This window comes from Lepidothrix coronata, unplaced genomic scaffold (assembly GCF_001604755.1).
Source record: "Lepidothrix coronata isolate B3197 unplaced genomic scaffold, Lepidothrix_coronata-1.0 Scaffold117, whole genome shotgun sequence".
In the NCBI taxonomy this organism is placed as follows: domain Eukaryota; kingdom Metazoa; phylum Chordata; class Aves; order Passeriformes; family Pipridae; genus Lepidothrix; species Lepidothrix coronata.
The window spans coordinates 558,130-573,727 of record NW_016690297.1 but is presented as its reverse complement, the minus strand read 5'-3'; the positions used below and the strand labels follow the sequence as shown (position 1 = coordinate 573,727).

The 15,598-nt window shown below is 38.2% G+C and overlaps 1 protein-coding gene across 2 annotated transcripts in view; it reads left to right on the top strand.

The window, feature by feature from the left end:
- Positions 1-15,598, top strand: part of KIAA0196 (KIAA0196 ortholog) — a 31,922-nt gene that overhangs the window by 11,695 nt on the left and 4,629 nt on the right. For both annotated transcript variants that reach the window (XM_017825260.1, XM_017825261.1), the window contains exons 8-23: positions 1,924-2,037; positions 4,040-4,211; positions 5,027-5,154; positions 6,004-6,133; positions 7,225-7,337; positions 7,965-8,131; positions 8,760-8,835; positions 9,461-9,571; positions 9,685-9,825; positions 11,237-11,317; positions 11,953-12,054; positions 12,660-12,839; positions 13,429-13,553; positions 14,096-14,258; positions 14,927-15,029; positions 15,133-15,212. In XM_017825260.1, the coding sequence (XP_017680749.1) occupies positions 1,924-2,037; positions 4,040-4,211; positions 5,027-5,154; positions 6,004-6,133; positions 7,225-7,337; positions 7,965-8,131; positions 8,760-8,835; positions 9,461-9,571; positions 9,685-9,825; positions 11,237-11,317; positions 11,953-12,054; positions 12,660-12,839; positions 13,429-13,553; positions 14,096-14,258; positions 14,927-15,029; positions 15,133-15,212 (1,986 nt within the window). The remainder of the gene's footprint in view (positions 1-1,923; positions 2,038-4,039; positions 4,212-5,026; positions 5,155-6,003; positions 6,134-7,224; positions 7,338-7,964; positions 8,132-8,759; positions 8,836-9,460; positions 9,572-9,684; positions 9,826-11,236; positions 11,318-11,952; positions 12,055-12,659; positions 12,840-13,428; positions 13,554-14,095; positions 14,259-14,926; positions 15,030-15,132; positions 15,213-15,598) is intronic.

The following is a 15,598-nucleotide window of genomic DNA, read 5'->3' as shown; positions in this document are numbered from 1 at the left end:
CCCTTAGTCATCTTTCTTCCAGCTTAAGCAAACCCAGCTCCCATAGCCTCTGCCAACATACTGGATCCCCATAGGTGCCTTAGTGGACTTTTGTTCAATTCATTCCAGTTTGTCCATGTCTATGTTATACAGAGGAGCCCAAATCTGGACACGTTACTGTGAATGTGATCTCATGAGAACTGACTGGAGGAAAAGACTCACTTCCCTCGATCTGGTGGCTGCAGTCTGGCTGGCAGGGCCCAGTGTATGATTACTTTTTGCTGTCATAAGGCTGCATGTCTCATTCATGTTTGGTTTGTCCACCAGGACACTTAGGTCCTTTTCTGCAGAATTGTTACATAGGCAGCCAGTTCCCAGATTGTGCTGTTGCAAGGCTTTGGGTTTTGTATTTATCATTACTGAACTTCATGTGGTTTCAACTGGTGAATTCTATCAGCCTGTCAAGGATGCTCTGGAGGACAGTCTTGCTCTCCAACAAATCATCCCACACTGATGTTACTTGAAAACTTGTTTAAGGATTAATTCCATGCCATTGTCCAAATAACTTAGAGGCCAAAACAGTCACTATGTGTGATTCTATAGACCTTTCCAGATGCAGTGATCAAAATGGAATTACTGCATCTCAGTATTGAGATTTAGGATTTCCATCCAGAATCCCTAGTCTGCAAAAAACTGCTACTGAAGTAGGCTGGCGTGTAAGAATAGAGTCCCTAGGTAGTCTGTATCAAAGGCAGTCAGACTTAAAAAAGAAACTGTACATTAATTTGTGTATTTATGTTTGTTTCAAATTGTATTCTTCTGTACCATAAGTGGAGAAGTGAAGAAAGGAGGGAAGAAACTGCAGCAGGTGGCTATTTTGGTAGATATCAGAACCCCTCCATTTCTGGAAAACTGCAAACTTATTTTTAGAAATGAGGACTTGCCATTGTGAATTTTTGATTATGCCAGCATTTTTATTAACTTGAGTTCACAGTACATACTGATATTGTTAGACAACACTTATCTTCTTGTGGTCAGATACGGATGAGTTAGCTGCATTGCACAGAATACTTGACTCCTAGGCTGAATTCAAATAGTTGTTAGCAGTTGGAGTGTAGCCTTTCAGGGAACTGTTATCTACAGGAAATAATGAGCTTCACTTCAGCAGTATGAGAAGGATCTTCATATCAGCAGACCAGTGTCCCATTTGCTTCTACTTGACACTGTCAGAAGAGCTCAAAGGTTGGCAGTGTCTCCATCAATGTGATCACTTCTGGATGGAGGAGTATTGGAGCAATAGAGTGACAAAGCTCATAATGCCACAGCTCTGTATATCCTTCATTTGTCAGTAACCCAAGTCTTCCATTTTTAAGCAATTATCTTACAAACACTTGTTAGTCAATCACAATTCTGCATTTGTAATCACTCTTAAACTTGTGCTGGGGTCTGAAATCAGTTCCTCTTTGCTCCTTAAAAATCGCACTGTGTAATAATAATTTCCTTCTGTTTCTGTCACTGTGGAAGATCCCTTGCATTTCAATTTAGTCCTTTGGGCATCCTCACAGTAGGATTAATTCAGATGATTTTTCCCTTCCTATCATAGTTGTTTCCCCAGTTTCTTCCGTCAGTCTTCTTTAGAGCGTCGTGTAAATGAAAAGTAAGTCATAAGTTCATGGGGGGGGGAAATAGAGGATCATATATACTGACTGAAAGAACTGTCAGCTTGTTTTCAGAACTAAGCCTCTAATTAACTGTCTGTGCCCCTTATTTCAAAGAAAAGCCTTGATTTCCAGAGGTAGTAGAGCAAAAAGTACAGCTACCAAAAAAGTTTAGTTATCTCTTGTTTATATCCACAGCATATCCTTTTCTGTCATACTGCTAAATGAAAACTATGTATTTTTCTTAATATAAATGCAACTTCTTGTTTTCTGCTTCCAATTTTAGGTCATTAGCATTTACATGGGAATCACTGTAAATCTAGCAGAAGCATGGGAACCCTACAAAGCTGCTAAAACTGCCCTCAACTACACACTGGATCTTTCAAATGTCAAAGAGCAGGTACATAAGTCAGAATTGAGTATTTTTAGCAAGATGCAAGCTGTGTGGGCATCACAGGTATATTCTGTGATGTCAATAATGCATGTGTCTTTTTCTCTTGCATTCAACTCTTTGCACTGCATTCAAGTGCAATACTTTGAGTACATAACTTTGAGCTAAAGATACTTGAAAGTTTCAAAATCTGGTCTTCCAAGCCCTGCTTGTTTCACTTCCTCTTACGTGTTTTGTTTACCCTAAACATTTCAATGTTGTGACTTGACTGAACAGCTGCCAGCACTCGTTGCCATGCTGTTCAGTATTGAGGTGCCCTAAGCTGACTGTAGTGTTTGCTCTTGCATAGAGCACAGTTTTGGCAGTCACACATTTATGCTGACAGAGTGAAGCACTCAGTTTTACGTGGGGCCACTTAAGCAATAATGTGGAAAAGCATCTGATTTAAAAGAATGATACTGGAATGTTGTATGATACAATGCAGTTAAGGGTTTTCTTAAGTGAAATAATTTTTTCCATGCCTGAAAAACAGTGTTGGCTGATTGTTTGCTTGATCAACTAATCAGTTGACTGATAATAGCTAAATCATAGAATCATGGAATATGTTGAGTTGGAAGGGACCCACAAGGATCATCGAGTCAAACTCCTGGCCTTGCACAGGACAACCCAAGAATCACACCATGACCCTGAGACTATCATCCAAACGCTTCTTGAACTCTCTCAGGGTTGGTGCTGGGACCAGTTCCCTGTGGAGTCTGCTCCAGTGCTCAGCCACCCTCTGGGAGAAGAACCTTTTCCTGATATCCAAGCTAAACCTCCCTCAATTCAGCTTCATGATATTCCAAGTCCTGTCACTAGTCACAAGAGTGAAGAAATCAGTACTGGCTGCTCCTCCTCCCCTCATAAGGAAGTTGTAACTGCAATGAGGTCTCGCCTCAATCTCCTTTTCTTCAGGCTGAAAAGACCAAGTGCCCTCAGCCGCTCCTCATGCAGCTTCCCCTCAAGGCCCTTCACCATCTTCGTTGCCCTCCTATGGGCACTCTCCAATAGCTTAATGTTTTTCTTATACTGTGGTGACCAAAACTGCCACAATATTGAAGGTGAGGCCACCCCAGTGCAGAGCAGAGCAGGACGATCCCCTCCTTCGACTCTTCTGTGCTTTCAGACAGCTTCTAGACAGGTACCTAACATCTTGCAAATAATTCCTTTCTCTTTCCCAGCCTTTATATGGCCCCTTGCAAATTTTAGATGTTCCTCCACAGCTTTCCAGTCATGCTAATTATCCCAAGCCCATTCATCCGAGAACTTAGGACTTGGACTTATTTCATGCTTTTGTAAGTAGTAAGCGATATCATTTGCCATCCTGCCAACTACAGTAATTTGTCATGAATGGGTGTTTTAAAGTCGTTTTAAGAAAGGTATCAGCAAAAACGGGTGTAATATAAAAGCGTCGATAAAGTTGGTTGGCGAGGTTCACTCTACTTACTAAATGATTAAAGCACACCGAGAAGAAACAAACAAAACCCCAAAGTCAATCAATCCAAGCAGAAATAAAACCAAAACTATCTCAGTGGAGGGCCACAGCTCCCATTGTGCATCATGATGCCACCTTCCCCACTCTATGCCCCTGCCAGGACATCAATTACTCCTACACTGACATTTAATTTATAAAAAGTATTTCCATTCTGTGATAGATTTTTGTTGTTGTTCTTTCCCATTAGGCAATAAAATACTATTACCGTTTTTTAGGACTAATTCCTCGAGAGTACATAGGTGAATATAGAAAGTTTACAAGTCTGCATTTTTGAAACATTATGCTTCCTGTGTAGGCTCTTTCCTTTAAAGTTTTTCCTGAATCCTTTGTCATGCAGTTGCAATGTATGATTGCCTACTAGTAATGATGCAATTTTTATAGCACTTTTTTGATCTGTGTGCCATTTGAGTTCTCGGGAACATCATATATTCCATTTGGGGCAAGGATTATACTGATGCAAGCTTTGTGTGTTTTAAGGCAAGCAGATACGCTGCAGTCACCGAGCGAGTGCACACGCAGGTGCAGCAGTTTCTCAAGGAGGGCTGTCTAAGGGAAGAGCTGGTGCTGGACAATATTCCCAAGCTGCTGAATTGCCTGCGAGACTGCAATGTAGCCATCCGCTGGCTGATGCTCCACACTGCAGACACAGGTGAGACTTTGTGCTGCACCTGTTGCAGAGCTGTCAGTCCTGCTGTACTGGTGCTTCATGTCAGGTCCTGAGGGGAGTTCAGCATGTGCTGCTGTTGAAGTCAGCAGTTTCATCTGCTGTTTGCAAGTGATTGTTGGTCTTTTGCTAACAGTCTCCTAAAGTCTTGGCTGAAACACCACATGTGCATTTCCTCAGTTCTTGTGAGCCAGACACAGGTATAAAAATTAGTAGAAGTCATGATCCTGATGAACAATAGTCTGCAGAAAAAGTCTGGAAACATCTTCCTGAAAGTTTACCTAGCTCCTAAAGGAAAGCAGTAGCCAACTTCTTAAAATCTTAGTAATTAACAGGTTAAAAACAAGGGAGTTATTCTGTTGAACTGAAATTCAACTGAATCTGTTGATGTGAGTTTGGGTCTGTAAACTTACCTATTTAGACATTCCCTTGGCTGAATACTTGTGCTGTCTTTGAGGCTTCTTGGTGTGCGAGAGGACTTCTGTTACACCTCCACACACCTTTTGTGATGGTTTTAGAAATACTGATCTCTGGACTTCTCAGTCAGGTGGACTAGATTCACATACCTGCAGAAGCCTGAAGAAGTTTTAAGAAGGCTGAAGCACCACAGAAACCTTAATTATATCCTTTTCTAAGGAAGGCTTGTACAAGAGCAGTGACACCCATGTGAATGGAGAGCAAGTGAGGATTTATATATCAGAGCAAAATGCTTTTGATTTCAAGCTATTAGAATCTCTTTACAAATTGAAAGCTTGGCCAAATTCTGTAACAATGGAGAAATGTTGTCTTTCCATTTTCAGCTTGTGATCCAAATAACAAACGTCTCCGCCAGATAAAGGATCAAATTCTAACAGACTCAAGGTACAATTCCAGGATCCTTTTCCAGCTTCTTCTGGATACAGCTCAATTTGAATTCATTTTGAAAGAGGTAATGTGCTGCTGCCTTTTTCAGCATTTTCCCCTGAATGACAGAACAGAGCAGTAGATTCAATAGTGCATTTACTGCACAGTCCACTCACATAAAGAATGACTGTTTTGATTTGTTAATTGTGAGACTCCCATAGAAGATTACAAACTACTGTTGCTCAGAAGTAACTCTTGCAGCCTTCTCAATAGTTGGCAGGTTTCATTCTTACCCAGTGGGTTTATATTTACTCGGAATTTTGCATGAACATCCTGACAACAGGCATAATAAAGTCTGTTGAGGAAGATGTGTGAGCTTTTATCCTGCCATGCTTCTCTCTTTCGGGCTTTCTTTAAACAGAGACAAAAGCCTATGTATATTAAGGATAGGCTACTAAGGAAACTCTTACACTTATGTATGAAATTCTGATGTCTCCGAAAGATTGCTCATTAGTGCTCTGGTACAATCTGATAGTATATTTAAGAGTATGCTTAACCTCATGTCCATGCTGTTTTGAATTGGCTTTTCCTGCATAGGCTGAGATGACTATGTGAAGTAGAAGTCAGTATTAGATGAGAGTCTTCTAAAATCTCTAAGCTGAAAAAAATTACTGGATATTTTTAAAAGTGACTAAAAATCAAAAAATCTGCATTGTACTATTTTATAAAATTTAGTGTAACTTCTGTCACTGTATGTCCATTACACTGTCTGTATCTCTTACTTATTTTTAATTTTGTATTTAATATCCTGTCAAGATCTTGAGGTTATGTAGTAATCACTAAGTCAGTTCCATCTGTTTTAAGTATTTTATTTCATCTATTGTGACATGCCTTCTTGCCAGTTTTGTAAACCAAATGCTTTGTTTTTCAACAGATGTTCAAGCAGATGCTGTCAGAAAAACAAGCGAAATGGGAGAACTATAAAAAAGAAGGATCTGAAAGGATGACTGAGCTTGCTGATGTCTTCTCAGGAGTTAAACCTCTTACTAGAGTGGAGAAAAATGGTAATTATTAAAAACTAAACTGTGGGGGAAATACTAATTTTGATTTATATTTGTAAAAGAAAATACATGAGGCTAATACTGATAATATGAACAATTTTCATGTCCCTCAGCCGCCACAGAGGTCTCTTACTTGCTGTCTTCTTTAGGTTTTCAGCATATATTCCATGTGTAAGCGATATTTAGGTACCTAATATTTATATGGCCCTATTTTTAAAAGTTTTTTTTTTATCCCTTTATTTAGATAGGCCAGCTAAAACTAAAAAATGCCAGCTCACTTTTCTGTATATAATGGAGTTCACATTACTGTGTTCTATGTACAAAGGAGTGAGAAGATCATGCCCATGAAATATAGGGGTGGTTTAACCTCTCCTCTCATTCTTTCCCTGGCTATAACCTGGACTTCAAGTGTATCAGCATCTTTTCAAACATTATTTTACTTCTCCTCTACACTGCATGGTATTCTCCAAGTTCTCCAAGGGCTTAAAATTGAATCTATACTTCTTTCCAAATCCCTTGCTCAGTTTTTTTAAGCATCTTTGTTTTTTTCTCTTGAACTGGTGTAGAAATATGAATTGTAAATCACTTTCTCATTTGTTCAGGAACATGGCATAAAGTGTTCAATGTAAGGGAGACATTTGTGATCAATCCAAAACAACAGAGCTTAGAATACAGGCAATTTTTTCATTTGCTTCCAGTTAAAAGCAGAATTACCTCACTGAAATATTTCCGTTTATCTTTTTGATGTTAGCAAACTTGTATCTAAAACATAGAAGCTGCAACAGCCAAGGCAGTTAACACTGTAAAACAGTTAACAAAACAGAAATTTATGTTTTAAAGTGCTTTATCATATTTGAAAAGATTTTTTAGTGCCCATTTATGTTGGTAGGTTTTTTTAATGTTGTATGTAAAATTTACCAAAGTGTTTGCCACTTTACAAGCCTACATGTTGAAAGACTAGAAATGTACCAGTGAAATTAAAACTTTTAAAAATAATATTCTACATGTATAGCTTGTTTGTTTGTTTTGACTAGCAAGTTCCCTGCTTATCATACGTGCAGAGATTTGATTAAATGTTTCTTTTTCCTACATAGAAAATCTTCAGGCTTGGTTCAGAGAAATCTCCAAGCAAATAATGTCTCTAAACTATGATGATTCCACTGCAGCAGGCAGAAAAACTGTGCAGCTAATACAGGCTCTGGAGGAGGTATGGCAGAGACATTTTGAGATAAATGATCTCATCCTGAAACAACAGAATATTTTTACAGATGCACTGACTTCCAATAGCAGAGATACCAAACAGATCTGAGTTTTAACAATCGTTTAAGTCCATTAGGTCTTTGCAGTTATATATCTACATTAAGCAGAAGTTTCATGTAGACCTTGGGATTGTAAAAATAAGGGATATAGTATGAAAAGTCATGCCACCTGGAGCTGAGGGTAAGTAGGGTTTTTCGAAGAAATTAATTCAGTATTAAACACTATTTGGCAACATTACTCATTTTTTAGAATTTCTAAAAATAAATTCATTTGAAGCTAGAAAGGGTAATTTGAAAGGCAAAATAAAAGTATCCATCATTTTTTGTGTACATTTCTTCTACTTCCAGGTTATAGAAGAGTACTCTGTATGATGTTTCACAGTACAGCTCCTTGAGTAACTTTGTGAAATTTATTATTTAATACATTGTAAAACAGGCCAGGATTTGTTAAGTTTCTTACTGCAATAACATCCTGAAGGAATATGTTAATTTTAATGTTTGTATTGCTGTCCTTAAAGATAAATAGAAAACAAAAAAGAGTCCTTTTATGGGTTTTGTTTGTTTTTTAAATTTAGGTCCAAGAGTTTCACCAGCTGGAAAGTAACCTCCAAGTTTGCCAGTTTCTGGCTGACACACGGAAATTTCTGCATCAGATGATCCGAACCATCAACATTAAGGAAGAGGTCTTGATCACCATGCAGATAGTTGGTGATCTTTCTTATGCTTGGCAATTAATTGACAGGTATGTTAGCAGGACCTTTTTCTTCCTATCAGTCACCATTTGCAAAACCTATGGGAAATAACATGCATAAATATAATTAATACTATAAAATTTCCAATTTAAAAACAGCCTTGAAATCTTGTTCTATGAGTTATTGAGTATATTGAACTCTCATCAGCCTGAATAGGAGATAAAAGCCATCCTTGTCATTTTGTTAGCTGCAGGTTAAGTGATAGTGTAACTTTCTACTGTCTATCCTGTTCTAACTATAACAGCTTTGTTAACCTTCTGTCTCCAACCTCTAGTCTAATTAAGTGTTCTCCAAAAAATACTGGAGGTCATATTTTGACCAAAAACGAACAAGGAAAGACAAATGTTCAAGAGCTCCTTTTCCACGGTGTGATTTTGTTGAGCTGCTACTTCATTACCCTGGCTGTTAACACTCCCTGATGCCCTCTTCTTTTGCCCCACCTACCCCTTTATCATACAGGGTTTTTCTAACCGGTATCTCTTCAAACAAAAATCCTCCTTTAGTGAAGTTCTTTATTCTGTACCATTTCTGCATTACACTGGTGACATATGATTTAACAGTTGACAATAAGTGTTTCAGAGGAAGAAGCTGATTTGTTTTGTTTGTTTCCTACCCCAGCTTTACGTCTATTATGCAGGAAAGCATAAGAGTCAGTCCATCTATGGTAACTAAACTCAGAGCCACATTCCTAAAGGTAAGTATGAACAATACTGAATGTAATTGAACACTGAAGGTCCATCCAAGAGGTTTGTTAAAAAGCCTTAAGGCTCTAAAATCACAGGATAGTCCAAACTTCCTTTTACTAGCATTTTCTATATCCAGTTTTTTTTAGACAGTATTGAATTAACTCAGGGTTAGTTTTAAAGGAAGTACAACCAAGTTATGCATGGCTTTTTATGCAACCACTTATATTGCTGCTGTGAGGCAGATAGGTCTCATTGTCCAGGCTCTACTCGTTACAGTTATTTGCTGGAGACATTGGTACAGAGGTAGGATCCTCTGCATATGGATCATTACAAAAGTTTTGTTGGCTGTGCCCTTTGTCTGTCATGATGAAGCTCTGGCATCAAATGTAAAACTACAACAAAAATTTCTCATGTGGCTGTTAAGATTAAAAAAAAAAAAAGAGGAGGGTAACCTTATGGACTGTTGGACTTTTTTGACTTTTAACAAATTATTTTTTTTCTATTGGAAAACCTGGTATAACAGTGCTCTTTAGGAACAATCTACTGCTTTGAGTTAAGAGCCTGACCAAGAAAATTCATTATCTACATTACAAAAGCAAACACATGAAGTTAAAATGCTAACTTTATTTCTAGCTTGCTTCTGCACTTGATTTGCCTCTTCTCCGCATCAATCAAGCAAACAGTCCCGATCTCCTCAGTGTGTCACAGTATTATTCTGGCGAGTTGGTTTCCTATGTAAGAAAGGTAGGTGTTTAAAAGGCATAATTGCCTTGTTCTCTAGTTGCTTTTTCTTAATTGAAGATTACTTTTTAATGAGAGTATACTGACTGTGTTTTTTTCTTCTCTCATTTACAAAGGTTCTACAGATAATTCCAGAAAGCATGTTTACATCTCTTCTCAAAATTATAAAGCTTCAGACTCACGATATTAGTGAAGTGCCTACTCGCCTGGATAAGGACAAGCTACGAGATTATGCTCAGCTTGGACCACGATATGAGGTGCAGTTAAAACAGGAAATTCTGAAAAAGCAAACCTTATAGGTGGCCAACTTCAACCTAAGTTTAAATATATATACAGCTCCATAGAGTTATACTTCAACAGTGAAGTTGGATTTGTTGACTAAGAGTTAAAATTGACTAGTGTTATTGTGAGCATACCTTAGGTTTCATGAGGACAGAGGACTTTTGCACTGCTATTTGTAAAAGTTTAAACTTCTGATCTTATAGAAAAGGGGAGGAAAACTAAATAAATTTATAAATGAGCATAAAGATATTTTTATTTATTGGAGGGGAGAGAATTCTAAAAACCTGACTCTGAAATGAAGCCCTCCAGATTTGGCATGCCTGTTCTGAGAAAAGAAGATCGAAGACTGAATGAGCCAGCAAGGTTGAGCTTTTTGCTGCCCTCAAATGAGAAGAGAGAACGAAGGCACATTGATTTGATCAGATAAAGCTGCTATTGCTCATTTTGTCTATGGGACTTTTGCTGCCCTGTTAACAGTCTGGAAGAGTGAGCAAACTTTATAATTACTTGGTTTTATTTTAAGTAGAGAAAGGTGAGATGCAAAAAATTGAGTAGACCAAAGTCTTTCCCTCAAAGAATCTTATGATCAGTTAAGATGCCAGCTTTGCCCAGCAGATTTTGCCAGTGTTCATTTGTTAGGTGTTTTATGCAAAGAAGCTGTGATCTCTAATTAAGCTGATGTTCAGACATGAACACTAGGTTTAGACTCCTCCATTACACTTTGTAAAGTCAGTCTGGTTTTTGTATGGGTAGGAATGGAGGAGGAGGTAGTGTTCGGTAATGGTTTATTTTGAGGAGGAAAAGGGAAAACACCTTATACAACAGCTTTTCACTTTTGATTTCTGTAGAACTGTGGGTCTGAACTGTGTAGTCTCTTCTATATTGTAAATACCTGTAAGGCAAAAGACTGGCTTGTCTGTACTCTGAGCATAAGGATACTTGTAGTTGTAAAATTTAAATGAATGTGCTACTGTGTTAGATCAGTGCAAATACTGAAGTGGACTCACTGTGGTAGCAGGCTTAATTATGGAATAACTACTGGGAGCTGTGTCCCTGTCCTTCACAAAGGTACCCTGTAAGAGTTTTGTCCATGACATTTTGTACACATGAGATATAGCTGGTCTTCCCTCCCATAATCTTTCTTAATCCTTTGAGAGATACATTCTTTCCTACTGGTAACACACCTATATTTATCTAATTAAAAGAAAGGTAATTATTGTACTATAAGTAAGTCTAGAACAAGATGTAAAATTGGAAGTATATCATGCAAATTATTTAAAATTCTCATTATATAGGAAGCTACCACTGGGAAAGATATTTTTTTAGAGTAATTATTTAAATCTATTGAATCACTTCAATAAATGGTGTTTTCTCTTTCTATTAAAGGTTGCCAAGCTAACCCATGCGATATCCATCTTCACTGAAGGAATCCTCATGATGAAAACTACTTTAGTTGGTATCATCAAGGTAATGATCCGTTATTCCAGTAGGAAAAAGTCATTTGGTGGCAATTAGAACTTTAGCACAGATTTCTGCACAATGTATGAGACCTCAAGGAAAGATAAAAAGAAAAGTTTGCATACAGATTTTCAAACAGTGATGCCTAAATTGGCAGCCAGATAAGAACTAAGGTTTAAGGTTGTCATGAACCCACAGTCTCATCCACCTTAGTTGGTAATCTTTGGGGGGTTTTTCTAGCTGGAAAGTTTTTTAGAAGAGCTGTTTCTTCTACTGGTATAAACTGCCCTTCCTACATTAAGCCTACATTGATGCCTCTTTGAGGACCAGAAGCAGGTATTCTTGAAGAAACATACCCTTCTTAATGCATACTGGCTTCTTAGAATTATTCAACATTACATTCTCAGTGGAGCATGAACAAAGGTTGGATATGAGAACTGCAACCCTTTGCCATTCAACTTAAATTTTTATTTAGTAGAAGTATATAAATTTTTATTCTTTGGACAAACTCTGGTGGGAAAGTGCATCTGTTAGCAAGGCTTTCGTATTTATCAAAAGTGTTTGTAACTTTCTTGGTACAAACTAAATCCATTATATTTTTTATACCTTTGTGACTCTAAGAAAAATATGTTTCTTTTACTTAGGTGGACCCAAAACAGTTACTAGAGGATGGAATAAGGAAGGAGCTGGTAAAAAGGGTGGCCCTGGCTCTTCACAGGGGCCTCATCTTTAATCCTAGAGCCAAGGTGTGTTAGAGCTTGATTTGATTTTAATTTTTTATGTATCTTGGATGTGCAAGGACCTGCCTTCTAGAAAATAATCTGTGCTTTTCTGTACAGATTTCCTTTTTCTAAAAAAGTACACGTTTGAACTTGTACAGATTATTTGGAATGCCTTATTTGATGTTCAAATGAGTTTATAAACTGTTAAGAGTATATAGAATTAAAAAACATATTTTTATTCCAAAGCATCCTGTCAATTGAGAATTCACAGTTCTGCCTTTGACTGTCATGACTGATACATATGCCAGGTAAACATAGAAAGGCAGTGGTAAAATAAGGAGTGTGACTTCTGTACAGATTGTTGACACTCCCAGATCAATCATTGGTACCACTAAAGCCAAAAATAAACATTAAAAGCATGGGGAAAAAATATTTAGTACGAATTACTTCAGATATCAAACAAACTTTGATAAATTTCTCAGTGCTTTTCAGCTCTGGATGGAGCATTGTGAAATGCTCTAGAGGTTGTTCTGTCAGGGCATTCAGAAGGCTTTTACATTTTCTTTGAATTCTACCTGTTCACAGTTTTGGTTTTATCTTTTTGTTGTTGTTGTTTTTTTTATCTGTAGCCAAGTGAACTCATGCCCAAACTGAAAGAAATGGCAGCTACAATGGACGGGTTCCATCGATCATTTGAATATATCCAGGATTACGTCAACATATATGGTTTAAAAATTTGGCAAGAGGAAGTATCTCGTATTATTAACTACAACGTGGAACAGGAGTGCAATAACTTCTTAAGAACAAAGGTGCAGTTCAAACCCAAACCAACTAAAAAGTTGATAAGTGTCTTTCTATTTGGCTGTTCCCAGTCAGGGAACTCCTCCGGGCAGACGGAGCTCGTCAGCCCTGTAAGGCAATCCATCTAAGAGAAGGTCACTCTAAACAAACCTACGTCCTGGGGACCTCACTGCCACTGTCCAAGCTTGCTCAGCCCCAGCAGATGAACCTCAGGATTAAAGGGTGGGCTCAGTTCAGCGCACGCTGTGTCTCACCTAAAAAAAATCCACTGTGCAGGCTCGAAGGGTAAAGACCTTTCCCAAATCTTCGCTCGCGAAGACTGGCCATACTATTTGGCTGTTAGAGCCTGTGGCAGATGAAGCATATGCACCCATTGTGCACAGTTCATACTATTGTGACTTCAAGTAAGTGTTCTAATTACTGTGTAAAACATCTGCCCCCACCTTATTTTGAAGTATTTCAGCATCCCCTCTGCATTAGTTGCACATAAGAAGAGGAAAGTACCCCAACCAGAATATTTTAATATCTTTTTGTCATAAGACTCATTCTTGTCTTTGCGTCATTCTGTTGCAAATTACTCTAAAACTTACTTTTCAGATTCAAGACTGGCAAAGCATATACCAGTCTACTCATATTCCTATACCAAAATTCACACCTGTGGATGAATCTGTAACATTTATTGGTCGGCTCTGCAGAGAAATCCTGAGAATCACAGACCCAAAGTAAGTGCTGTGTGTCATAAGCTTGTATTGCATCACTATGGATTGTACTGCTCCAATTCCACCATATACAAACCAAATATACAACAAATAGTTTTTCATTAGCTGTCATAAGACCCTCTTTGTCCAAAACCATAGTCACCCAGTCTATCCTGTACATTTTAAATATTAGTCAAGAAAATTTGTGATTTTAGCCTAAGAAGGAAAAAAAGCCAGTCAGAGTTTAAGAAGCACTTGGACAAGGTAATGGTCAAGAATCACACATGGTGTAATTCTTCAGGTGTCCTGCACAGGGCCAGAAGTTGGACTTGATGGTCCTGATGGTTCGCTTCCCACTGAGTGTATTCTGTGATTCTGTGAAATGGAAGAGAGAGAAACCAGGGAAGGGTTACAGAACCCTTGTGGAGAGAGGAATAACTAAACATCACCTGAGATACTGGGAGATTCTTTCTCATGTGGCTGATTAGGATAACTCATTGCTCACATTATCACAGGAACTGTCTGCAGCTGATTCTGAAGTAGTTGTTTGTTTATTTTTTCCTCAGAATCACGTGTTACATTGACCAAATGAACACCTGGTATGATATCAAGACTCATCAGGAAGTAACCAATAGTCGTCTCTTCTCAGAAATCCAAGATACTTTGGGTACCTTTGGTCTCAATGGCTTAGACAGGTTGCTGTGTTTCATGATTGTAAAGGAGCTACAGGTAATTTCTGAACTTCAGTTTCTCAAGGTCACGATGCTTTTATTGTTTAATAACTTCTAGTGAAATTAAAAAATCTGTTAATTACTGAATTGGTAAACTGAAATCCAAAGCATTTAAAAATGGGTGTTCGAACACACAGATAAGAATTTCATTTACAGATAGAATTATGGAAGCTGGTGCTCTTAAGTAAATGGTGCTGTGTAATGCCAGGTTGTGTGTTACAGGGTGCTTTTTGAAAGTGTACACTGTGTGTGTACTTAGAAGTTGATCTCAGGTCAACTTCTATTCTTCTGTCTAGATAACAACAAAGATTAGATGTTTTGGGTCTAGCATGGTATAAGTGCGGTGTCAATTCTATGTAGTGACTGTTTCCCTAATACCTCTATGTGAAACCAAGTTTTTTTGTTTCCTGAGGAGAATCCAGTTCTAGCCTGGTTAGAGATTTTCCACAGTGGGTATTACATTTTGATGAGGGGGATCTTCTAATTGTCCTAACATTGATTAACATAACTCCAAAAAGAACAGAGTCTAACTGCAGAATTCCTCAACTCTAGTTCTGTGGAAATAGTCTTTCCCTGCTGTTAAACAATGTGGCTCTTGTTCCATCAAGATTATTCATAGAGTGCATGTGTGAGGATTTTACTTACTTATTTCTTTCTTTTATTTAGAATTTCCTCAGTATGTTTCAGAAAAATATATTGCGTGACAGGGCAGTACAGGATACCTTAAAAGCACTTATGAGTGCTGTCAGTCCCCTTAAAGGAATTATAGGTAAGTGCTTCCTGGTTAAGATGGAAGAAAGCAGTTGTCTTTGGACACTTGCATTTATTGCTCTTATTCTTTTTTTAATGCTTCACCCTTTTGCTTTTCTCAGCAAATTCAAACAAGGTTTATTCTGCAGCAGTTGCAAAAACACAGAAGATCTGGACAGCATATTTAGACTCCATAATGAAGGTAGGTTTATGTAGCTTACTCCTACACAGAATTCACTCCAGGCTCTTTGGTTATATTTGGCCCCTCGATTCAGGAAGGACATTGAAGTGCTGGATCAAGTCCAGAGAAGGGGCAACAGAGCTGATGAAGGGTCTGGACCACAAGTCCTGTGAGGAGCAGCTGAGGGAGTTGGGCTCATTTAGCCTGGAGAAAAGGAGGCTCAAGGGTGATTTTATCACTGTCTACAACCACCTGAAGGGAGGTTGTAGCCAGGTGGGGGTCAGTTCTTCTCCCAAGCAACAAGTGACAGAACAAGGGGACATAGTCTCAGGCTGTGCCAGGGAGGGTCAGGCTGGCCCTTAGGAGGAATTTTTTCACAGAAAGCCTGACTAAAGATTGGAATGGAC